The sequence below is a fragment of the Microtus ochrogaster genome, chromosome 2, assembly GCF_000317375.1.
Source record: "Microtus ochrogaster isolate Prairie Vole_2 chromosome 2, MicOch1.0, whole genome shotgun sequence".
NCBI classification, from domain to species: Eukaryota; Metazoa; Chordata; class Mammalia; order Rodentia; family Cricetidae; genus Microtus; species Microtus ochrogaster.
This window is the reverse complement of record NC_022010.1, coordinates 70,353,034-70,372,941: the sequence shown is the minus strand read 5'-3', so window position 1 is coordinate 70,372,941 and position 19,908 is coordinate 70,353,034. Positions and strand designations below refer to the sequence as shown.

The 19,908-nt window shown below is 50.5% G+C and overlaps 1 protein-coding gene across 6 annotated transcripts in view; it reads left to right on the top strand.

Moving 5' to 3' along the window:
- Dop1b (DOP1 leucine zipper like protein B) overlaps positions 1-19,908 on the top strand; it is a 110,492-nt gene that overhangs the window by 39,366 nt on the left and 51,218 nt on the right. For all 6 annotated transcript variants that reach the window (XR_003378215.1, XM_026786542.1, XM_026786532.1 and 3 more), the window contains 12 exons: positions 611-731; positions 2,410-2,529; positions 4,419-4,509; positions 5,103-5,294; positions 6,672-7,350; positions 8,444-8,715; positions 9,110-9,262; positions 10,638-10,738; positions 11,257-11,447; positions 13,971-15,600; positions 16,710-16,821; positions 18,329-18,517. Coding sequence is in view for 5 of the 6 variants with exons in the window: in XM_026786542.1 (XP_026642343.1) it covers positions 611-731; positions 2,410-2,529; positions 4,419-4,509; positions 5,103-5,294; positions 6,672-7,350; positions 8,444-8,715; positions 9,110-9,262; positions 10,638-10,738; positions 11,257-11,447; positions 13,971-15,600; positions 16,710-16,821; positions 18,329-18,517 (3,851 nt within the window). In the remaining variant the exon portion in view is untranslated. The remainder of the gene's footprint in view (positions 1-610; positions 732-2,409; positions 2,530-4,418; positions 4,510-5,102; positions 5,295-6,671; positions 7,351-8,443; positions 8,716-9,109; positions 9,263-10,637; positions 10,739-11,256; positions 11,448-13,970; positions 15,601-16,709; positions 16,822-18,328; positions 18,518-19,908) is intronic.

Below are 19,908 nucleotides of genomic sequence, written 5' to 3'. Positions count from 1 at the left end.
ACAGCCCTTGGTTATACCTATACACCTGTAAAGGCCTATGCATACGAAGTTATTCCGGGTGTTTTATGTGTGCCTTAGTATTTATTGGTTTAAAATTTGATGGATAAGGGTTGGGGTGTAGCTCAGTTGGTAGAATGCCTGCCCAGCATCAGGAAACAGCACCCAGTCTCTGAAGAAGGACGCTTAAAAGAAATCCCACATGCTAGAATTGAGTATAATAGGGTTTTTTATTCGGGGGTAAACTCACAGATCACAGTCCTCTGCTGGAACGGGGAACAACAACCGAATCCTGTAGCGAGAAAAGAGACCAGACATGCGCTTTACAGTGGCATAAATAGTATAAGAGGCCACGTCGAAGTGGGCAGGTAACTTAAAGGCTACTGGCAGTAGGAATTTCTACAGCAAATCTCTTATCACACAAACCAGGCATGGTGGCAAAAGCCTGTTTTTCCTTGCACTCAGGAGGTAGAGGCAGGAGGACCAGAAGTTCACAATAATCTTTGGCTGTGTAGAGAGTTCGAGGCTAGCCTGGGCTAGAGACCATGTCTCAAAACTCACAAACATTTGACTGTGGTATTAGTACTTTTCTAACTGTTTTCTCTTATTTCAGGACCCCAAGTGGTTGAGAATTTATTTCTGGAAGTCATCAGAGCCTTTTATTCTTACTGTCACGATGTCCTTGGCTCTGACCTTAAACTTAGCTACACTCAGAGTGGAAATCTGCTAGCAAGGTATGAACACAGCCTCCACATTACACACCCATCCCCTCCATGGTCCCCCTCCATCGTCCCCCTCCGTGGTCCCCTTCCTCCGTGGTCTCCCTCCGTGGTCCCCCTCCACGGTCCCCTCTTCCGTGGTCCCCCTCCGTGGTCCCCCTCCGTGGTCCTCCTCTGTTCTTCAGTGTGAATCATCAAGTGCTAAGAGGGTGGGCAGGCCACAGGTTGGAGCACTATGGCGGTCCCTCTTTAGGAATGTGGGAGAGCTTAGTCTGGTCCTCTCCTAACCCACAACAGGGAGTGTTACTGATTAAACATGAATGTCATTCAGCAAAGGCAACTTGATCTACAGTGCACAAGTGGGGAGGCCCAGGGGAAGGGGACTCAGAGGATGGGAGGGAGGAAGTTCAGAAATGGGGCGTGCCAGTCCTCAGAGGTGGAGGAGAGACCAAGGCGTGGCCCTGAAGGCAGGGTCAGGAGTTGAACCTTCAGTTCAAGGTCAACCTCAGCTACAGACTAAGTTTAAGGCTAGCCTGGGCCATTTGACACCTTGTCTTCACATGAATTAATAAACACAGCCACTTCTTTACTCTTCACTGTTAAGCACTTGCTTTCTGCCTGGATCAGTAGTGTGTGTGCTAAATTTTATTCTCTTATTTTTCTGGTTTATTTGTTATAAATGTCCTGAGGGGTCTATTGTGGTGGTTTTTTTCCTTTCTCAGAAAATAAGGATTTTTTTATTTGAAAGCAATAGATGTTTATTGTAGAATACCCTGATATTTGAAGCTACCAAAAACAGCAGAAATACTATCTTCCATAATCCTACTCTCCTTGAGGAAAAAGGTCTCCACTGCTTTCAGACCCTCCTGTATGCTTAAACACACCAACCCCATCTCAGCCCATAGATGGAGCTGCGTGGTGTCACTGAGTACAGCTGGGCCTGCTCTCCACTCTTTTCCTCTGGAATGTGATGTCCGAGCTTCCTTATCAGGAGCTTGTCATTGAGTAAATCCTGATGGAACAGTCAGTCCCTTGCTGATTGACACACTTTTCTGGTGGTTTCCACTTCTTCCATGTTTTCAAATGGTCACATATCTCCATGTACATATGTAAGGATTCCTGTAGTGTTCCCTAGAGGGCTTTGCTGAGCCTTAGATATACATTTAAAACTGTGATGGCCTGGGGATGACCTGTCTAGTGTGTCCAAGGCCCTGGGTTTAACATCCAGCATCATAATAAATTATAAAATGGTAGCCAAGTCTCCCTGCTGAACCTACAGTTGGGTGGTGGGTAGGGGTGGGCACCGGTGCTGACTGTCGTGTTCTTCACACAATAACTCTCACATCTGTTTCTAAGAGATCCAGCGGTAAGAACACTTTGGCAGGGAGTCATTCTCATGGGGGATGCGGCTGTTGGCACGTTGCTCCTGCTCATGCAGGCAGTGATAGGGACAGGAGGGGTCAGGACAGGCTTTATCATGGTGCATCGTGCATACGTATGAAACTGTCAGAGGAGAGATGAAAAATGTTTTAAAAGCTGTTATTCAGGGAAGCCTTGTGGAAACGCTTTCCTAGAATTGAGACAGCAGCATTTGTGTCCTGTTCAGAGTTTGTCAGAGGCAGGGCGGCATCTTGAGCGCTCGTCCTGTAGTTCGGATCCCATCAGTCACTTAACTGCTTTCCCTCCTCTGCAGCACAATCAAAGAAAACAGACACGCCTCCGAGATCGTGAAGACGGTCAATTTGCTGTTCTCGTCGCTCAGCACGGACTTCCTGTGGGATTACATGGCGCGGTGTTTCGAGAAGTGTTTTAAGTGAGTGGGCCTCTGAGGACACCGTGTGGGGAGGAGCCGGTGATGGTTCTGGGGCTGCATGGAGGCCAGGGTCTCACCAGTAGTGACTCGCAGTGGTCTCTCCTGAGCTTCAGAGGCCAGTGACACAGGGCTGGGAGTCATGTAGGTCTCTAATAGGATGGAGACTGTGTCTGTGCCACAGGATCCTGGGCTACTTGTAGTAATAGGAGTGGCGGGGCTGCGTCACCGGCCGCCTGCTAGCTTATGCCCCGAAATAACAACACACAGATTGTATTAATTTAAACACTGCTTGGCCCTTTAGCTCTAGCCCTTACTGGCTAATTCTGATATCCCGATCAACCCATCTGTAATAATCTGTGAGCACCGGTTTTAGTGAGCACCGGTTTTAGTGAGCACCGGCCTTACCGGGAAGATTCTAGCCTACGTCCATCCTGGGTCGGAGCTTCATCGTGTGTGTCTCAGAGAGCAGAGCTCTCGCGTCCACCCTGGAGGTGGGAGCATGGCATCTCTCTGAGCTCACTTCCTCTTCCTCCCAGCCTTCTGTTCTGTTTACTCCACCCACCTATGTTCTAAGCTATGAGCCCAAGCAGTTTGTTTATTACTTAACCAATGAAATCAACAGATTGATATATGACACTCCCACATCAGCCACTCTGTTACTCACGGAATCCTAACTTCAGAAAGCCCTCTGCCCGTGTTCTCTTGTTCATCAGTGCAGCCTCCCCTGCAAGCCCCATCTTCTTCCCTGGGCATAGGCATATGTCTCTGTGCAGAACACGGACTCTTCGGTCTTCTTAGTGTGAGATGGGTTCAAAGTGGTCATGTTTAAGGCTATTATGGTGAGCTCTGTGCCCCTATTCATCCAGCGGTGAATGCTGCGTGGGCTCATGAGTCCAACCCATTCTTCAGGGCCTGGAACTGTGAAGGGAACTTCCCATGTAAACTTTGGCCACGTGTGTCCTGTGGCTACAAAGCCTGAGGTGAATTCTTTGGGCAGCCTCAAGAAATGTAGGCATTTTGTTCTCATACTGTGGATCTGTGAGGAAGCGGCCAGAGACATAAAAGGTCCTGTCTAGCACAGTAGATCAGTACCTGCCAGAATAGGGTTCTGCAGGAACCCCAGAACCAGGTCCAGATGGCTTACCCTGTGCTTTCCCAGAAGACATCTCATAGGGGTCTCTCAGGGGACCTCAAAAGTAAAACAAAGGTGGGTGTGATGACATACACACTTGACCCCAGCACTCAGGAGGATTTCTGTGAGTTCAAGGCCAGCCTGACCTACATGCCAAGTTCCATGTCAGCAAGGTTATGTAGTGAGACCTTGTTTCAAAAACAAACAGAAAAAAACAGCCTGACTCATGTTATGTAACATAGGCCAGTTCCTGTTGCCCTGGAAACGAGTCTTTGGTTTGGTACTAGGGACTTGCAGCCATACATGGTGACATCGCTGTTTGTCTCCTGGATGATAAGTCCACGCCTGGACAAATCTGATTAAGTCGGAAGCAGTTTGTCCCAGAGACGTTCAAGCAGCGCTCTCTCTAGGGCATCTCCACATGAGGCGGGCTGTCACCAGAACCGAGGTGTGAGCCCACAAAAGCTGTCTTCCACTGTGCTGGAAACCGTAAGATATTTGCAATTGAGCTGGTCAAACCTGCAATGCCAATGCCTTTGGAGCTAGCCAGGGCTACTCTAGTGAGGTCTTGTTTCAGAAACAAAACCAACCTTTAATCCCAGGAGGCAGAGGCAGGCCAATCTCAGTGCTACATAGAGAGACCCTGACTCAATAAACAAACAAACAAACAAAAACCCTTAAAAACTAAACAGAAAGAAAAGTTGTATGCAGTGACTGTGGGAGAGAGGACTAACCTTCTGTCCTGTGCTTGGCCTAGACCAGTGAAGCAGCCGGCGGCCATCGGCCCTCCCCCCACCGTCTCGGAGCTCTGCACCCTCCTGGTGTTCCTGCTGGATGTGATCCCCTTGGTAGGTGTGCTCAATGCTCCCCACGTACACAGTGCCATCTCTGCTGTCTTGTCAGGGTGTACCGATAGAATCTCATGGTTTTTGTCACGACGGGAGCAATCCCGGGCCTCCTGCCTGCTGAGCACACACTTGCCTTACCTGTGCTCCCAGGCTTTCTGGTTTTGCTGCATTTTTGTTTGTTTTGATTTTTCAAGACAGGGTTTCTCTGTGTAGCCCTGGTTGTCCCAGAACTCACTTTGTAGGCCAGGCTGGCCTCAAACTCACAGAGATCCACCTGCCTCTGCCTCCTGAGTGCTAGGACTGAAGGTGAGCACCCCCACCAGCAGGCTCATTTTTGCTGTTTTAATTAGAGAGACTGTAAATTCTGGGCCTGGTAGTAGGCTGATGAACAGTTTGCTAACTAGTGAATGACGCATGTGACAGTTGCGGGACTTTATCCGAGAGAACGCGGTGCTGCCAAAAGGACGACGTCCTTGGCTTGGGGTTAATGGAGACCCAGATTCTAAAATCCAACCCCCTAAGCTGCTGTTCTGAGGCGCTTGCTTTCCTGCTGTGGCCAGCGAGGGTGAGTGACCTATCCTTCTGTGTTGCAGGAGCTCTACTCGGAGGTACAGACTCAGTACCTCCCACAGGTGCTTGGCTGCCTACTGCAGCCTCTTGCTGAGGAGGTGGAGGCCCTGAGCTTAGCTGAGCTCACGCACGCCTTGAAGACATGTTTCAAGGTGCTGAGCAAAGTCCAGATGCCTCCCTCCTACCTAGACATGGAGCCCAGCAGCGAGAACTCGGTATGTGCCTCTGAGGAGTGGGAGGTAATGGGCACGGTTTGGATAGCAATGTGGACAGGACGATGTGCAGCCACTGTGCTGAGGACATTTGTAAGGGTTAGTTCATTTCACCCACTCCCATGCCCCAGCGCCACTGGGCATGGCTAGACAGTGCTAGGAAGAACTGCAGGTGGCCCTTTCATTGCAAGTTTGTATGCATGTGACTTGACACGCGTAAAAAGCAAACCCAGTATGCCCTGAACTGGCAGTGTGGCTTAAATAACAGAAATCACTTTTCTCGGTTTGGAGCTCCAGGTTATTTTCTCCCAGAGTAAATAGAAAATCTGCCCCAGACCACTTTACAAGCTTCTCTGGGCTCGTTGGCCACCTGTGGTGCTTCAGGCTTGTCAAAATTTTACCCCCTCCACCCCCACCCCATCGCTGTGTTTACATGTATGTGGTGTTCTGTGTGTGCAGTCTGTGCCTAAATTCCCCCTTTTAATGAAGACAACAGCCTGTTTGGATTTAGGCTACCCAGATGCCCCCACTTAGGAGCTGCTAAGACCCTTTCCTCACATAAGGCCCCACTACAGGCTCTGGAGGTTAGGGCTTGAACACCTATCTGGGGACGCAGTTCATCATAACCCGCTCCGTGTGGTCATTTTGTCTGTATTTCTCCCAGACTATACCATGGGGAAACCCTTGTGTGTTTGGTGCAGCAGTATCGACCTTTGTAATTTCGTCATGCCTTCTGTGATGTGGACTTGTAACTGCTTCCCATGATAGGATGTTTAGATTCCCCTTGGTTCTCACTATTGAGGAGGTGCAGTCAGCGTCATCCTATAGCGTGTAGGTGGATGTCAGTGTTTTTGAAGGGTACAGTTTTGTCAGTGGGCTGCAACCAAAAGGCATGATTGCTCCTTTGAAACTAAACAGTTAGAGGCTTGGGGTTCAAGAGGATACTGAGGCAGATTGCTCTTTAGGGGTGAGAGTTCTTAGATGAGTTGGTAGTGCTGCAGACGGACAGGTAGACAGCAGCAGCATGCTGGGCCTCTGAGGAGAGCTCAGACCCACATGGCAGAGTGGCCACCCCGTCTTCGTTTTCACTGGAACAAGGGTGGGAAGGAGATTAAAAAGCTCCTGATTTTAGCCCACAGCTGACTGTTGCCAGAGGTGAGCAGCGAGTTTGGAGAATGTCAGATGATCCATAAGTGTCCTTCCAGGCCGGCCATTACTGGGGGGTTAAGGGAGGTGTCATACTGTAGGGCAGGGAAGGCAAGCATCTAGAGAAACAGCTTCAGGTCTGGAAACTAAATTACCGTGGTTACTGCCCTTATCCTGGTTTATCCGGAGTGGAAGAGCCAAGGGGGTGGGACACAGCTTTTTCTTATGTTTCAGAGTCCAGTAAAAGGAGAAAACAGTGATGTCATTTTGGATACAAAGGCTGTAGTCGCAGGCGATGAAGAGGCTGCCTTCCCCCCACTGAAATCCGAAGACAGTGGCATCGGGCTCAGCGCCTCCTCCCCAGAGCTCTCTGAGCACCTAAGGGTGCCTCGGGTGTCTGCTGAGAGGGACGACATCTGGAAGAGAGACGGGAGCATGCAGAGGACATTTCTTTGCATTCAGGAGCTCATTGCCAACTTCGCCAGCAAGAACATTTTTGCAGCATCACTGACCGTGTCTGGGGAGGAGCGCAAACCTGAGGAGCCCACAGAGAAGAGCAACAAGGGCCAGACACCAAGCATCAGCCACTCCGGCAGGAAGGGCTCGTGGGATCCCAAGCCCATCACCGTGCCCCAGTTTAAACAAATGCTTTCAGACTTATTCACAGCACGCGGGTCTCCCTTTAAGATGAAGAGTTCAGAGTCACTGTCCTCTGTGCCCAGCAGCCCACAGAGAAAAGCTGGGACAGAATGGGACATTGACCAGGTGGTCATTGAGTTGGTGGGCTCCAAGGAGGACTGTAGGGAGGCCTTCGCTGCCGCCTGCCACCTGCTGCTGGACTGCGCCACCTTCCCTGTCTACCTGTCTGAAGAGGAGACTGAGCAGCTCTGTGAGACGCTCTTCCAGGCTCCAGGTGAGAGGGTGGTCAGGAATCCTGTGATGTCCAGCTTCCTGCAGTCATGTCCACCAAGAAGGGGGACGGGGAGAACTCCTGGTCAGATGATAACACATGGTTTGGGGTCATTTTAGATTAGGGAAGATCACTCAGTAAACTCTGCAGAGATCCCCAAATCTGAAAACTCGTGGCTCAGAAGCACACCGACACCAAGCCTTTGCTTAGGGGATTCGTCCCAGACACACTCATTTGCCCTCTAGTTCCTGCTACCTGCATCAATGTTAGCTTGCTGATGTCCTGTGTGCTCTGACTCCTTGGCTTGTCTGTGTCTGAGACCTGTCTGGCCCACCTGGACATCTCCTGAAAGGTACCCGGTGTTATCCTGTCTGCCATCACTGCCATCACAAAGCTGAGAGGCTTAGCAGACACTTCCTGTCCCATAGTTCCAGAGACCAGAGCAAGATGGCAGCAGACCCACACTCGATGTCTGCAGGCGGGTCCAGCCCTTCGTGTCTTCCGAGCTGGCGGTGTGGCCTGCAGTCTTGGGCTCACAGTGTCACTCCAGTCTGTCTTAAGGCACCAGGCACAGTGGGTTTGGGATAGATTAGCTAATGTTATTGTTGCTGCCATGGCCAATTACCTGGCAGGAGCAACCTAAGGGAGAGAGGTTTATTTTAACTGAGGGTTTCAGGAGACAGGGAAGGGACAGCAGCTGGGACAGCCCCACCTACAGAGGTGAAACATGAGGTGGCCGCTGTGTATACCCTGGCGGATCTGGAAGCAGGAGAAAGACAATAGAGACAACAGGCCGTCACAGGCCACTTCCTGCTGACCTGCCTCCAACATGCAGGCTTGAAAACTTTCCAGAGCAGCGCCCCAGCTGGGGACGGGTGTTCCAACACAAGCCTCCTGGGACAAGTCAGGTCTAATCACAGCACAGGTCCACCGTGATGAGGTTCGTCTTAGCCTGAGTCTCTCTAGGAAGGCCTCCTTGTCAAGGTCATCTACAGATGTGTGCACAGCTGTCCAGGTGACTGTGCGGAGTGAGTGCTGTTGTGTCTGAATGGAGAGCCTTCACCTGCTTGCTTCTGTTCTCCACCTGGTGTCCTAGGAGCCAACGATTGCAGCTTCCCGTCCTGGCTGAAGTCCCTCATGACCATCTGCTGCTGTGTGAATGACTGTGCCCTCCAGAACATAGCCATCGCCACCCTGCTGGAAGTGATCAACCACTCCCAGTCCCTCGCTCTCGTCATTGAAGACAAGATGAAGCGCTACAAAACCTCTGGCAACAACCCGTTTTTTGGCAAGTTACAGATGGTGACGGTCCCTCCCATTGCTCCTGGGATTCTGAAGGTCATTGCGGAGAAAACGGACTTCTATCAGGTGTGTCTCCCCAGGAATACGTGCGCGTAGATTAGCGGGCCTTTTCCTCAGACCTGTTTATTGGATGTTGCCCTGGAGACTGGCATAAGGGCTGTGAATGTCCAGCGGCAATGGAGGGTTGGGAGGCCTGGGTCTGCCTGGTCTGTCTCTGCATCCAGCTCCTGGTGGCTTCTGTCCCTTAGCAGGTGGGGCAGAAACCTCTCTCGGCATAGGTGTTCTCTCTGCAAGCAAGCTCTGGTGCGAGCAGCGGGGCCTCTTGGCCAGGCACCTCCTCGTGGGTTTCTGCTTGGTCCTGTGCCTTGGTGACATGACAGTGGGCTCCCAAGAGCCTCACTTAGCAAATGTGAACAGAGGCCTATACTCTAGGCATGGGTGTTAACTCCTTTTCCCTCAGAGGGTGGCTCGTGTGCTCTGGAATCAGCTGAACAAGGAGACCCGAGAGCATCACATCACCTGTGTGGAGCTGTTCTACCGCCTGCACTGCCTGGCTCCGACGGCCAACATCTGTGAGGACATCATCTGCCACGCCCTGCTGGACCCCGACAAGGTGAGCCTTGCACCTGTCCGTCCGTGCCACGGCCAACGGGCTGCTGAGTCTGTCCCACTTGCCATGCCCAAAGCAGACTGTACCCACCCAGGCCAAGTCTCTTCTGAGCGCAGTGAGTGTCCTGATGAGCGGAGGTGGTCTGGAAGCCCAGAGCTGGAAGAGTCAGGGAGCTATAGCCATTCCTTTTAGGGTCCTGAAAAATGCAGTTGTGTCCATATTGAGGCTCACCACGGAAACTTGCCCCGACTCCCAGAAAGTTGGGACTTGCAGCCTTTGGAGCCGTTTGTAAGCATAGTTGTAGAGAGTTATCAGCCTTCTGAGAACTTTCTGCCAATTGGTTGTCCTTGTTTTTTAAGGTCCATGGGCCTGACGTTTCCAGGGTATACAAGGAAACTGAATTCTGTGTTTTCCTTGGACCATAGGACTTGGGTGTGATTCTGGACACTATGATGCCAAATCCCTTTTTAAAGATTTATTTAATTTTATTGTATGTGTATGTTTTTGCTTGTATGCATGTACATATATGCACTCTATATGTGCCTGGTGCCCCTGGAGGCTGGTACAGGGCACTCATACCCTTGAACTGGAGTCGCAGCCAGTCATGAGCACCATGAAGGTGCCAGGAAATGAACCTGGGTCTTCTACAAGTGCTCTTAACTGCTGAGCCATCTCTCCAGTCCCTAGTGCCAACTTAAACACGAATTTCAATAAACATACCTCTAAAGCCAGGAGAGATGGCGCATGCCTTTTAATCCCAGCACTTGCGAGGCAGAGGCAGGAGCATCTCTGTGAGTTCTAGGACAGTCTGGGCTCTGCAGAGGGGGCAAGAGAAGTGAGCGGATGCAGGCTTTTCCTTTCTGGTCAGGACTCTGGTGAGAGCATTGTGTCTTGGCTGGAATTGCTTCCTGCTCTGGTGACTCCATTTGTTATGTAAATATTTTTACATGTATTTGTGTAAGAGTGTGTCTATGTCACAGGGACAACTTGGCAGAGTCAGTTTTCTCCTACCCTTGTGGGTCCCCAATACTGAACTCAAGTCAACCAGGTTTGGTAGCAAGTCCTTTTTACCCTATGGCCCATCTCTTTGGCCCTGTATTCATTGTTTAAATGGATGTTGGAGTTGAGCCTGCTGTGACAGGCCAATGCTCCCTTCAGGGGGGGCTGGGACAGGAGGAGTCCAGGTTCAAGGCCAGCCTGCACAACTGAGACAGTCCCTATGTCAGAATCAAAACAAAAGTGTTAAGAGGGCTAGGTAGAAAATTGCTTGGAGCACCCCAAGGCTCAACCCCCAGTACTACAAATAAATAAAAGCCTTATAGTGATTCATAAAGATCTAGGATGAGACCAAGTTCCTCCCGTTTATCTCCTGATCAAGGGAACAAGGCTGGAAGCTCTGTTTCGATTTTCTGTGATCTGGCATCTGACACGGGAGATCCAGGGCAGTCGTGTGACGTCCCACAATCGCTCCTTTGACAGGTGAGGTGGTTCTTCATTGTGATCTGCCATTCTCAGCCAAGTCTTGTGTGGGCTCGGGAGGGAGAGACAGGTGAAACTGGCAGCAGGACACGCGTTGGAGCTGTGGCCCCGTGCTTGACCTCATTCCGTGCTGCACAGAGCACTGTGTCCGCAGTCCTGTCATTTCATGTGGCCCAGAAGTGTAAGACACTTCTGAAGATTTCCACGTGGCAGGGATGAAGAGCCCACCCTGCCTCAGTAGCTCACCCTGACCAGAAGACATCCCCCAGGATAGGGATGGTCTCCCGACTAAGGGGCCACTTCACGCTTAGGATGCCGTATTCTTTGGTGTATTCCACTCTGCTTTGTCTGGGCCATGTGTTCACTGTGACTCTAAAGGCACAATACGCAGCTGGGCACACAGCCTATCGTTTCCTTGGTCTGTAAGGCCATGACGATGCTCCCGAGGTGTCTGTGTCTGCGTTCAGTGCCTGGCACGCAGGGGCAGCAGAGTAGGGGCTCAGTGGCGTCTCTTGTAGGTCCTTGTTTGTCGTCCTGGACAGCCTGGCTTGTACAGATGGTGCCATCAGTGCAGCAGCCCAGGGCTGGCTGGTGCGTGCGCTCTCCCTCGGGGATGTGGCCCGCATCCTTGAGCCCATGCTGCTGCTGCTGCTCCAGCCCAAAACCCAGAGGACCTCCATCCACTGCCTCAAGCGGGAGAACTCAGCCGGTGAGCAGCTGCAGAGCCCCGGGGAGGGAGGCCAGCAGCAGCAGGCCTAGGCCTGCTCTACCTACACGGGGTGACCGTCCCTTGTAAGTTTGTGGAGACGCTGAACATTTAAGCACCACGGGATCTAGCACTTTGAACTGGTAGGTGTGGACTGCTGTTTTCACTGAAGTATTTGAAATATGCCGTGTTACTATTAGCTATGGTCACCTTGCTGCTACCAGAGGGCAGCAGCCTTCACACCCTCTGGCTTCCCAACTCAGCCTCTGGCAGCTGCCTCTGCTCTTGCTTCACCTCTGTGGAAGCAGATCCTGAATGTTCTCACCATAAAAGAAACGGCGAAGTGAGATATGTGGATGTTTTATTTAACTATTTCATGATATATGTATGCATTTAAAGAGCCCCATTCCATCCTGTCACAACTCATGCTTGTTATTTTTCATTGCGATACTTTTCAAATTACTTAGAAAGCACTGGGATTCCTGATTTTCTCACCAGAGAAAACAATCCATGTGTCTCTAGCACAGATAGAACATCCTTGCCAGCATATAGAAAGCTAAGCCTCCTCCCTTGTCTAGCAGAGGTGTGGGGCCTGCGTGTGAGCGCCATTGTTAAATGAGGTTGCCGCGAGGTGCTCCGAGTAGATCTGCAACCCCAAATCTAGGATAGTTTGGGGTGACTAAAAATGTCAGTTTGTGTGGAATCTGCTAATCTTTCAGAAAGAGACAGCACCATCCTGAGGTAAGTGGAGGAAAATCAAGTGGCCTCCCCTGTACCTGTACAAGCTCTTCCCTGAATCTGTAACTGCTGATGGACCTTAGGGGGAAAGGTGACCTCCCTTGTGCAAGGTTCCTCCCTGAACCTGTAACTGCTGATGGACCTTAGGGGGAAAGGTGACCTCCCCTGTGCAAGGTTCCTCCCTGAACCTGTAACTGCTGATGGTCCTTAGGGGGAAAGGTGACTGCCTCCTCGGAAGGAGACTGATTGATTCCACTTACTAAGAAAGGGCACTTAGAGAAATAGAAACCAATTGCCCACCAGCCCTACGCTTTAGTATTTCTTTTGTCTTTTGTTTTACATGTATTGTGTGTGTATATGTGTGTGTGCGTGTGCCACACACGTGTATGGACAAATGCATGCCATGATACATGTGTAGAGGTCAGAGGTCGGCTTGCAGGAATTCTTTCCTTTTCACCAGGCAAATCCCAAGGATCAAGCTCAGGTCCTCGGCTTAGTGGCAACACACTTTCTGCCGCCAACCCCCGTTCTACTTCCTGCTATTTAGAGCTCCCCTGCTCTGCTTCTTTGGACTCATCTCTGCGCTGCCTCACCACTTCCCATCAGCACTGCCTGGTGCTGTAGCCTGCTCCCTGCTAATGCAGAAGTCCACCGTCCACCCCGCTGTGCCTGCGCTCCACAGAGCAAGCTGCCTAGCTGTGTCTGAGAGCTCTGACTTCACCTGAGAGACCCTGCTTTAAGATGGAGATCAGTAGAGGAAGCCCCTAGACATTAGCCTCAGGCTTCCACACATGCCCACACAGATGTGCCCACATGCATCTGAGCGTACATACATACGCACACACACAAACATCTCTCTCTCTCCCCTCTCTCTCTCTCTCTCTCACACACACACACACACACACACACACACACACACACCATATGCTTGCTCTCTCTCTCTCTCTCTCTCCCCTCTCTCTCTCTCTCTCTCACACACACACACATACAAACACACACGCGCGCACGCTCATGTGTGCTCAAAAAAGAAAATTAAAATACCCCACAAAAATTCAGAAGTAAAGGCATTACCGACAATGCCAGCTGATGAACTGGGGCGTTGGCGGGTTGCCGATGCCCCCCCCCCCCCGCTCTTTCACAGCTCCTGTGTTCCAGCTGTTCTGCAGCTGAGTCCTCCCTTTGTCCTGTACGTGCCTCATATCCATGCTTGCAGATACACGCTCTAACAGTCCAGCAGCCTCTGTCACAGTCCTGTACCCGTGCTGTGTGTCTTGTGCTCGCCTTCCTGTCTTCACACCTTTAATGCCTGCCCTGCCCTCACAGCTTTGAAATACGCCCATGTGTCTGTGGAATGCAAGTGCCTTCTCCCAAGTTTAGAATAAAGACAGAACTGATGTGTGCAGCAGATACAGTGGCTCCCCGTGCAGGCCCCGGCCCTCAAAGTACCTTACTGAGGACAAGCAAGACTTTGTCACGAAACAAAAACAAACCCAAAAGTTGCTATAACAAACCCTTGACAGTGGAACTAAATCTGACGGCCTCCTGAATGTTCTAAAGAGCCGATGTGCCTGTGTGTGCCGGCACCCGGCTTTGTGTGGTGCTGGGCGGCACTCTTCCCTCTGAGCTAAACCTATCTGTGCTGCTGTGTCTGTGTTTTACCCATGATGTAATCTAGGCTCGGGTGTAGTTCCAGTGCTCATTGTCTGTTTAAGCTCATTGTCCCCTCGTAGCTAAATTGTCATCCCTAGCCATGTTGGTCTAAAGTCCTTTGTCATTTGTGATCTCCAGAGGACGTACATCGCTGGCTTAACAGGAAGAAGCCCCCATTCAAAGAGGCGTGTGGGGTGTCTGAGCTGCAAGAAGCTGCCTCCGAGGAGCGCCTGCCTCTAGGCCAGTTCACCACAGTGGATCGTGAAGCCATCTGGGCTGAAGTCGAGAAGGAACCTGAGAGATGCCCACCGAGGAGCGACCTGAGTGAGGAAGACCTGCCCTACTACATGGACCTTCCAGACAGGATGGCCTCTGGTGGCCCGGACAGCAGCGAGCACACGGAGTCTGCAGACACGAGCTCTGGCCACACTGACAGTGAGAGCACATCCCCGTTCTCGTCTCCCTCCCATGACCTGCGTGACCTGAGCCACGAGGAGAACTGCTGTGCACCCATACCCATTGGCAGCAGGGTGTACTCGAAGCGAGCAGGCCTGCTGGCAGCCTTCCAGCCAGAGAGCGCCAAGTCCAACGCCAAGCTAAGCCTAGCACGAGCAGACTCGGACAAGACGCAGGCTTCTGAGTCGCTTTCCAGCGACGAGGAGGCTGACGTGGAGCTCCAAGCCATCACCACTTCGAGGCTGTTGAAGCAGCAGAGAGAGAAGCAGGAGACCCTCGAGGCCTTGTTCAAACACATCTTGCTCTACTTGCAGCCCTACGACTCCCAGAGGGTCCTCTATGCCTTCTCTGTGCTGGAGGCTGTGCTCAAGACCAACCCCAAGGAGTTCATTGAGGCTGTGTCCAGGACCGGCATAGACACCAGCTCCACTGCACACCTCAATCTCATCTCCAACCTCCTGGCCCGCCACCAGGAGGCTCTCGTTGGCCAGAGTTTTTATGGCAAGCTGCAGACCCAAGCCCCCAATGTGTGCCCCCACTCCCTGCTGATTGAGCTCCTCACCTATCTCTGCCTGAGCTTCCTGCGGTCCTACTACCCATGCCACCTGAAGGTCTGCCACAGGGACATCCTCGGCAACCGTGACGTGCAGGTCAAGAGTGTGGAGGTTCTGATTAGGATAACGACGCAGCTGGTCTCAGTGGCCAAGTCCTCGGAAGGGAAGAACGTGGAGTTTATCCATAGCCTGCTGCAGAGATGCAAGGTCCAGGAGTTCGTCCTGCTCTCGCTGTCGGCCTCCATGTACACTAGCCAGAAGCGCTATGGCCTGGCCACCGCTGACCGAGGCAGGGCCCTGGTGGAGGACAGCCTCTTTGAGGAGAGCCTCATCAACCTGGGGCAGGACCAGATCTGGAGCGAGCACCCACTGCAGATTGAGCTGCTCAAGCTCCTGCAGGCACTCATCGTCCTGGAGCACCACCTGGGCCAGGGGCAGGAGGACGCTCAGAGTCAGCCAGCCCTGTCCCGAGAGTGGCAGAGGGCCCTTAACTTTCAGCAGGCCATCGGCGCCATGCAGTACGTGCAGCCCCACCCCCTCACCTCCCAGGGTCTGCTGGTCTCAGCCGTGGTGCGGGGTCTGCAGCCCGCCTATGGCTATGGCATGCACCCCGCCTGGGTGAGCCTGGTCACACATTCCTTACCATACTTTGGAAAGTCTCTGGGCTGGACGGTGACACCCTTTGTTATCCAGATTTGCAAAAATTTGGACGAGCTGGTCAAGCAGTACGAAAGCGAGTCTGTCAAGCTGTCCGTCGGGTATGCTGAACTTGATGCTCTTAATGACAGGTTTTGTAGGGAATGTTTGTTTTGCCAGCATTACCAACTGAAAACCAATCCAACCCCCTGAGAAGACTGGTGGTTGTCAACAGGAGTATATATGTTTGGACCCTTTGGATTTAACCCCACATAGTCTGGTAGCGTGCTTACCTGGCAGCCTTTATAAACCCGTGGGTTCAGTCCCAGCACTGCGTAAAGCCAGTTCTCGGGGCCATCTTTGGCTATGTGGGGCTTTCTGCGCTACACGATAATCCTGCATCAGAGTGAAATTAAATAAACCCCACACAGCTACCCAGCCCATCTCAGAGTTGATAGTCAGTTGAGTCTGTTAGTTTTACAAAGCAGAAATAAACCAAACCAGAACCACCTTCAGAGTAAGTCTAAAACACCTTAGACCATTTCTCGATAAGATCAAAGATGCCTATACATTTCATTTGGGGAACATTTTATTTCACCAAGCACAGCACAGTGACTTCTCTCTACTTTCTGTGTTTAAGTGTTGGACTGAAAACCATCATGGCTTCATGATCTTTTAAATTCTCAAGCCCAGCGTCTCATTTTCCCCCAGCATGACTATTTTTATTTATTATTTTGGGGTTTCACATATTACACCCTGATCACACTTACTTCCCTCTCTTCCCAGTCCATCTACCCATCCCCCACACCTCCCTACCGTCTACCTGCACCCCTTTGTGACCTCACTCAAAGAAAAGGAGAAGAAGAATACCAAGTCTAATTTGTGTTGCCCAATACACTCACTGGAACCCGGTCAAAGTTCCAGCGGCAGCTCTTAAAGAAAACCCAGTCCTTCCCCACCCCTGCAGAAGCCATCGACATGAAGAGCTACACCTTTCACAATTCAGAGTTTCTAATATTTATTGACCAGCTATTTGTGTTTGCATGCATATGTGTACAGGTATGTGTGCATGCATGTGTGCATGTGCGTGCGTGAGCTTCAAAGGGCAACTTAGGAGTCAGTTCTTTCCTTCTAAGTGGGTTCCAGGAATCAAGCTCAGGTCCTCTGACTAAGAGTCTTGTCATCTCCTCCCGGTTATTTTACTGAACAGTTTCTCATTTCTTCGCCATAGCACAACTGCGAAGAGGGAAAACATTTCTCCGGATTACCCACTCACGCTTCTGGAAGGTCTGACAACCATTAGCCATTTCTGTCTTTTGGAACAGCCCACCCAACACAAAAAGGTACATTTTCTTTCCCCTGAGTTTGAGGAAAATTGCTTGTATTGTTTGTCTTTACTGGGTTGTGACTGTGTCAAGCATATAATAGTAATAAATGGTCTCTCACATAAGGGCAAATCTCTAGGAATGAAAGTGCAAGGTACCAAAAATATATCTTTTAGATTTGTTTCTTAACCATGAAGAATAATTCCTCAGAGGCATTAAATAAGAAATATATTCCATAACACTATAACCTAAAACAAGATGAATAAATATTATATGAAATGTGTTGCTCCATTACCATCCCAATAAAGAACTGCTATCAATTTGGAAAAAAAAGTAATGAATGATACAAACATCTTATAAATGTAAAGAAGATATGCAAATTGAGTGTGAATATGTATGAGTTTGAGTGTATTATGCAAATGTATGCAAGTATGCAAATGTGGACATGCACATAGGTATATGTGCACAGGAAACAAATAAGGGTGAGTTCCTTCAGCTGTTGCCCATTGTTCCATCAGCTGGTAATGGGGATAAAATACAAAGCAGATTGTTTGATTTTAGGCTTATATTGCTCTGTGTGTGTGTGTGTTTGTGTGTGTGTGTGTGTTGCCTGCCTCCATGGCAGATTCATAACCCTGTGTTCGTGCATAGCATATGGAGGCCAGAGGAAGACTTGGATGTCTTCCTTTATTGCTCTCTGCTTTTTTGCCTTAAGACAGGATCTCTCACTGAAACAGAGCTGTCTGCTTTGGCTAACCGGTCAGCTGACTGGTGAGCCCCCAGGATCTGCTGGGTTTTCCTTCCCAATACTGAAGTTACAGGCGTATACAGCTATGTCCAACTTTTTGTGTAGATGCTCTGGATTTGAACTCAGGTCCTCGTGCATGTACAGTGAACTCTGTCCTTACTGAACCATCTCCCTTGTCCTGCACTCACCTTAGTCTGAGTGTTTGGTTGTTGTTTGTTTGTTTGTTTACCTCCTGATGTGGTGACACTGTGCTTGTGGCCTCTCAGGAGGCTGCCCTTCTCTGTCTAGCTAAGTCTTAGGACAAAAGCTGGGCCTGGTGGTGCTTGCCTACAGTGCTACCAGCACTTGTGGAGGCAAGGGGATCAGGAGTTCAGGGACATCTTTGGCTAAGTAGCAAGTTGGAGACCAGTCTGGACTACATGAGACCCTCTCTTTAAAGCACAAAACAAAACACAATATTAAAATACACTTACTGTTGATTGATTTGAAAGTCTAAGCCAGTTATAGTGGCCACACCTTTAATCCCAGCACTCCAGAGGTAGAGGCTGGTGGAAGTCTGAGTTCAAGGCCAGCCTGGTCTATGTAGTGAGTTCTAGGACAGCTAGGGCTACATAAATGTAGAGAGACCCTGTCAAAAAAAAGTTTATAATTTGCAGCATTGCATGTCAGCTGTGACTTGGCACATGCAGGGACAGATGTCACTTCCAGGCTACCTCATGGGTAGTGGTGAGAGGGAGCTTGGTTGGTGCCCCTCTCACACCACATCTGAACTTTCAGACTGCTGCCATCAGTGACCCAATCAACTTGAGAAATGCCAAGAACGCCATTCTGGAAGAGCTGCCTCGAATTGTGAATACCATGGCCCTTATCTGGAATGTTCTCAGAAAGGAGGAAACTCAGAAGAGACCCGTGGATCTCCTGGGAGCCACAAAAGGATCCTCCTCCGTTTACTTTAAAACCACCAAGGTCAGTCACCTCTTGAGTGTGTCGTTTGAGTGCTGTGCTGATTCTGTCTCTGGCTTCCCATCTCCTTTGTCCCCGTAAGCCAGGCATGGTAACACATGCCTGCATTCCCCGCACTCAGAAGAGTAATGTTGCTGCAAGATCTAGTTTGAGGCCAGCTAGATCTACACAGTGAGTTCCAGTCAGGGCTATGTAGCCAGACCTTGTCCCAGTAAACAATGAAAGGAAAATGTTTATGTATAGAAACAGATACAAAAGTCATTAAAAATGCTTAGTAGGATCCACAGTTCAAATGAGAGGCAGAGGTCTCTCCTCAAGGTAAATATTATGGCACATGCTTATAATTTTCAGCATTTGAGAAGTGGAAACTGGAAAACCAGCAGTTCAGGAGCCTCAGCTACAAACTGAGCTAGCGGCCACCTTTGCCTGAGACCCTTTCTCGCAGAAACTGATGTTTTCCTTTTTATACAGAACAGAGGAGGGTGAGTGGTTTCAGCCTTTGCTGGAAGCTCATTCTTGACGAAACTGAATCCTGATGATTGACTCGGCCTTCACCTGAGTGTCCAAGGAGTCCCCTGAGGCCTGGGCACTCCAGTGTGAGCTGTCAGTGTGCTTTCAAGAGTTATCTTATTGAACGTATCACCCCCCAAACACTGACTGTGTCAGTTTTCACAGCTCTGTCTCAGAAGGCTCCAGGCACGAGAGCTGGTCTGTGATTATCTGTTACTGTTTGTGTGCCTCAGAACCGTCCAGGCCTTCAGACACACGCTCATCGGTGCTTGGCGGCACTGGCGTCTGAGATGCTCTGATGGACAGGTACACGCAGAACGTTCCATCCGCTCCAGAGGTGCTGGTAGAGTACCTGTCATGGCCCTTGCTGCCTTGAAGTCAGAGCAGCTGTGATGGACCCCATGAGACTCTGGGGCCCACTAGCATTTCGTGGTGTGGGGGAGGAAGATACGCAGGAGACCCTAAGCGTGTGGTGCTCTGCCCCTCCCTGAGGAGGTTTCTCTTCTGTGATACAAGTTACCTGTGTTCCTGTGGGTAACTCTCTCACGCATGCTGTAGGTAGCAACCCCACTGGTGTTGGTGAGACGACTCAGTGGGCAGAAGCGCCTGCCTTTCTGACATGGTGACCTGAGTCTGATCCTCCAGACCCACACGAGGTTGTCCTCTGAGCTCCACACATGTGCTGTGGCACACAGTTTACTCTCACACATACATATCACACACGATCATATACTCACACATCACACGCTAATTATAAATAAAAATCAGCGTTACTGGATTCTTAAAAAAAGGAATAAGCTGGGCATGGTAGTACACACCATTAATCCCACTCAGGAAGTGGAGGCCTGCACACTCACTGTGTGAGCCTCGGTTCTCATCCTGCA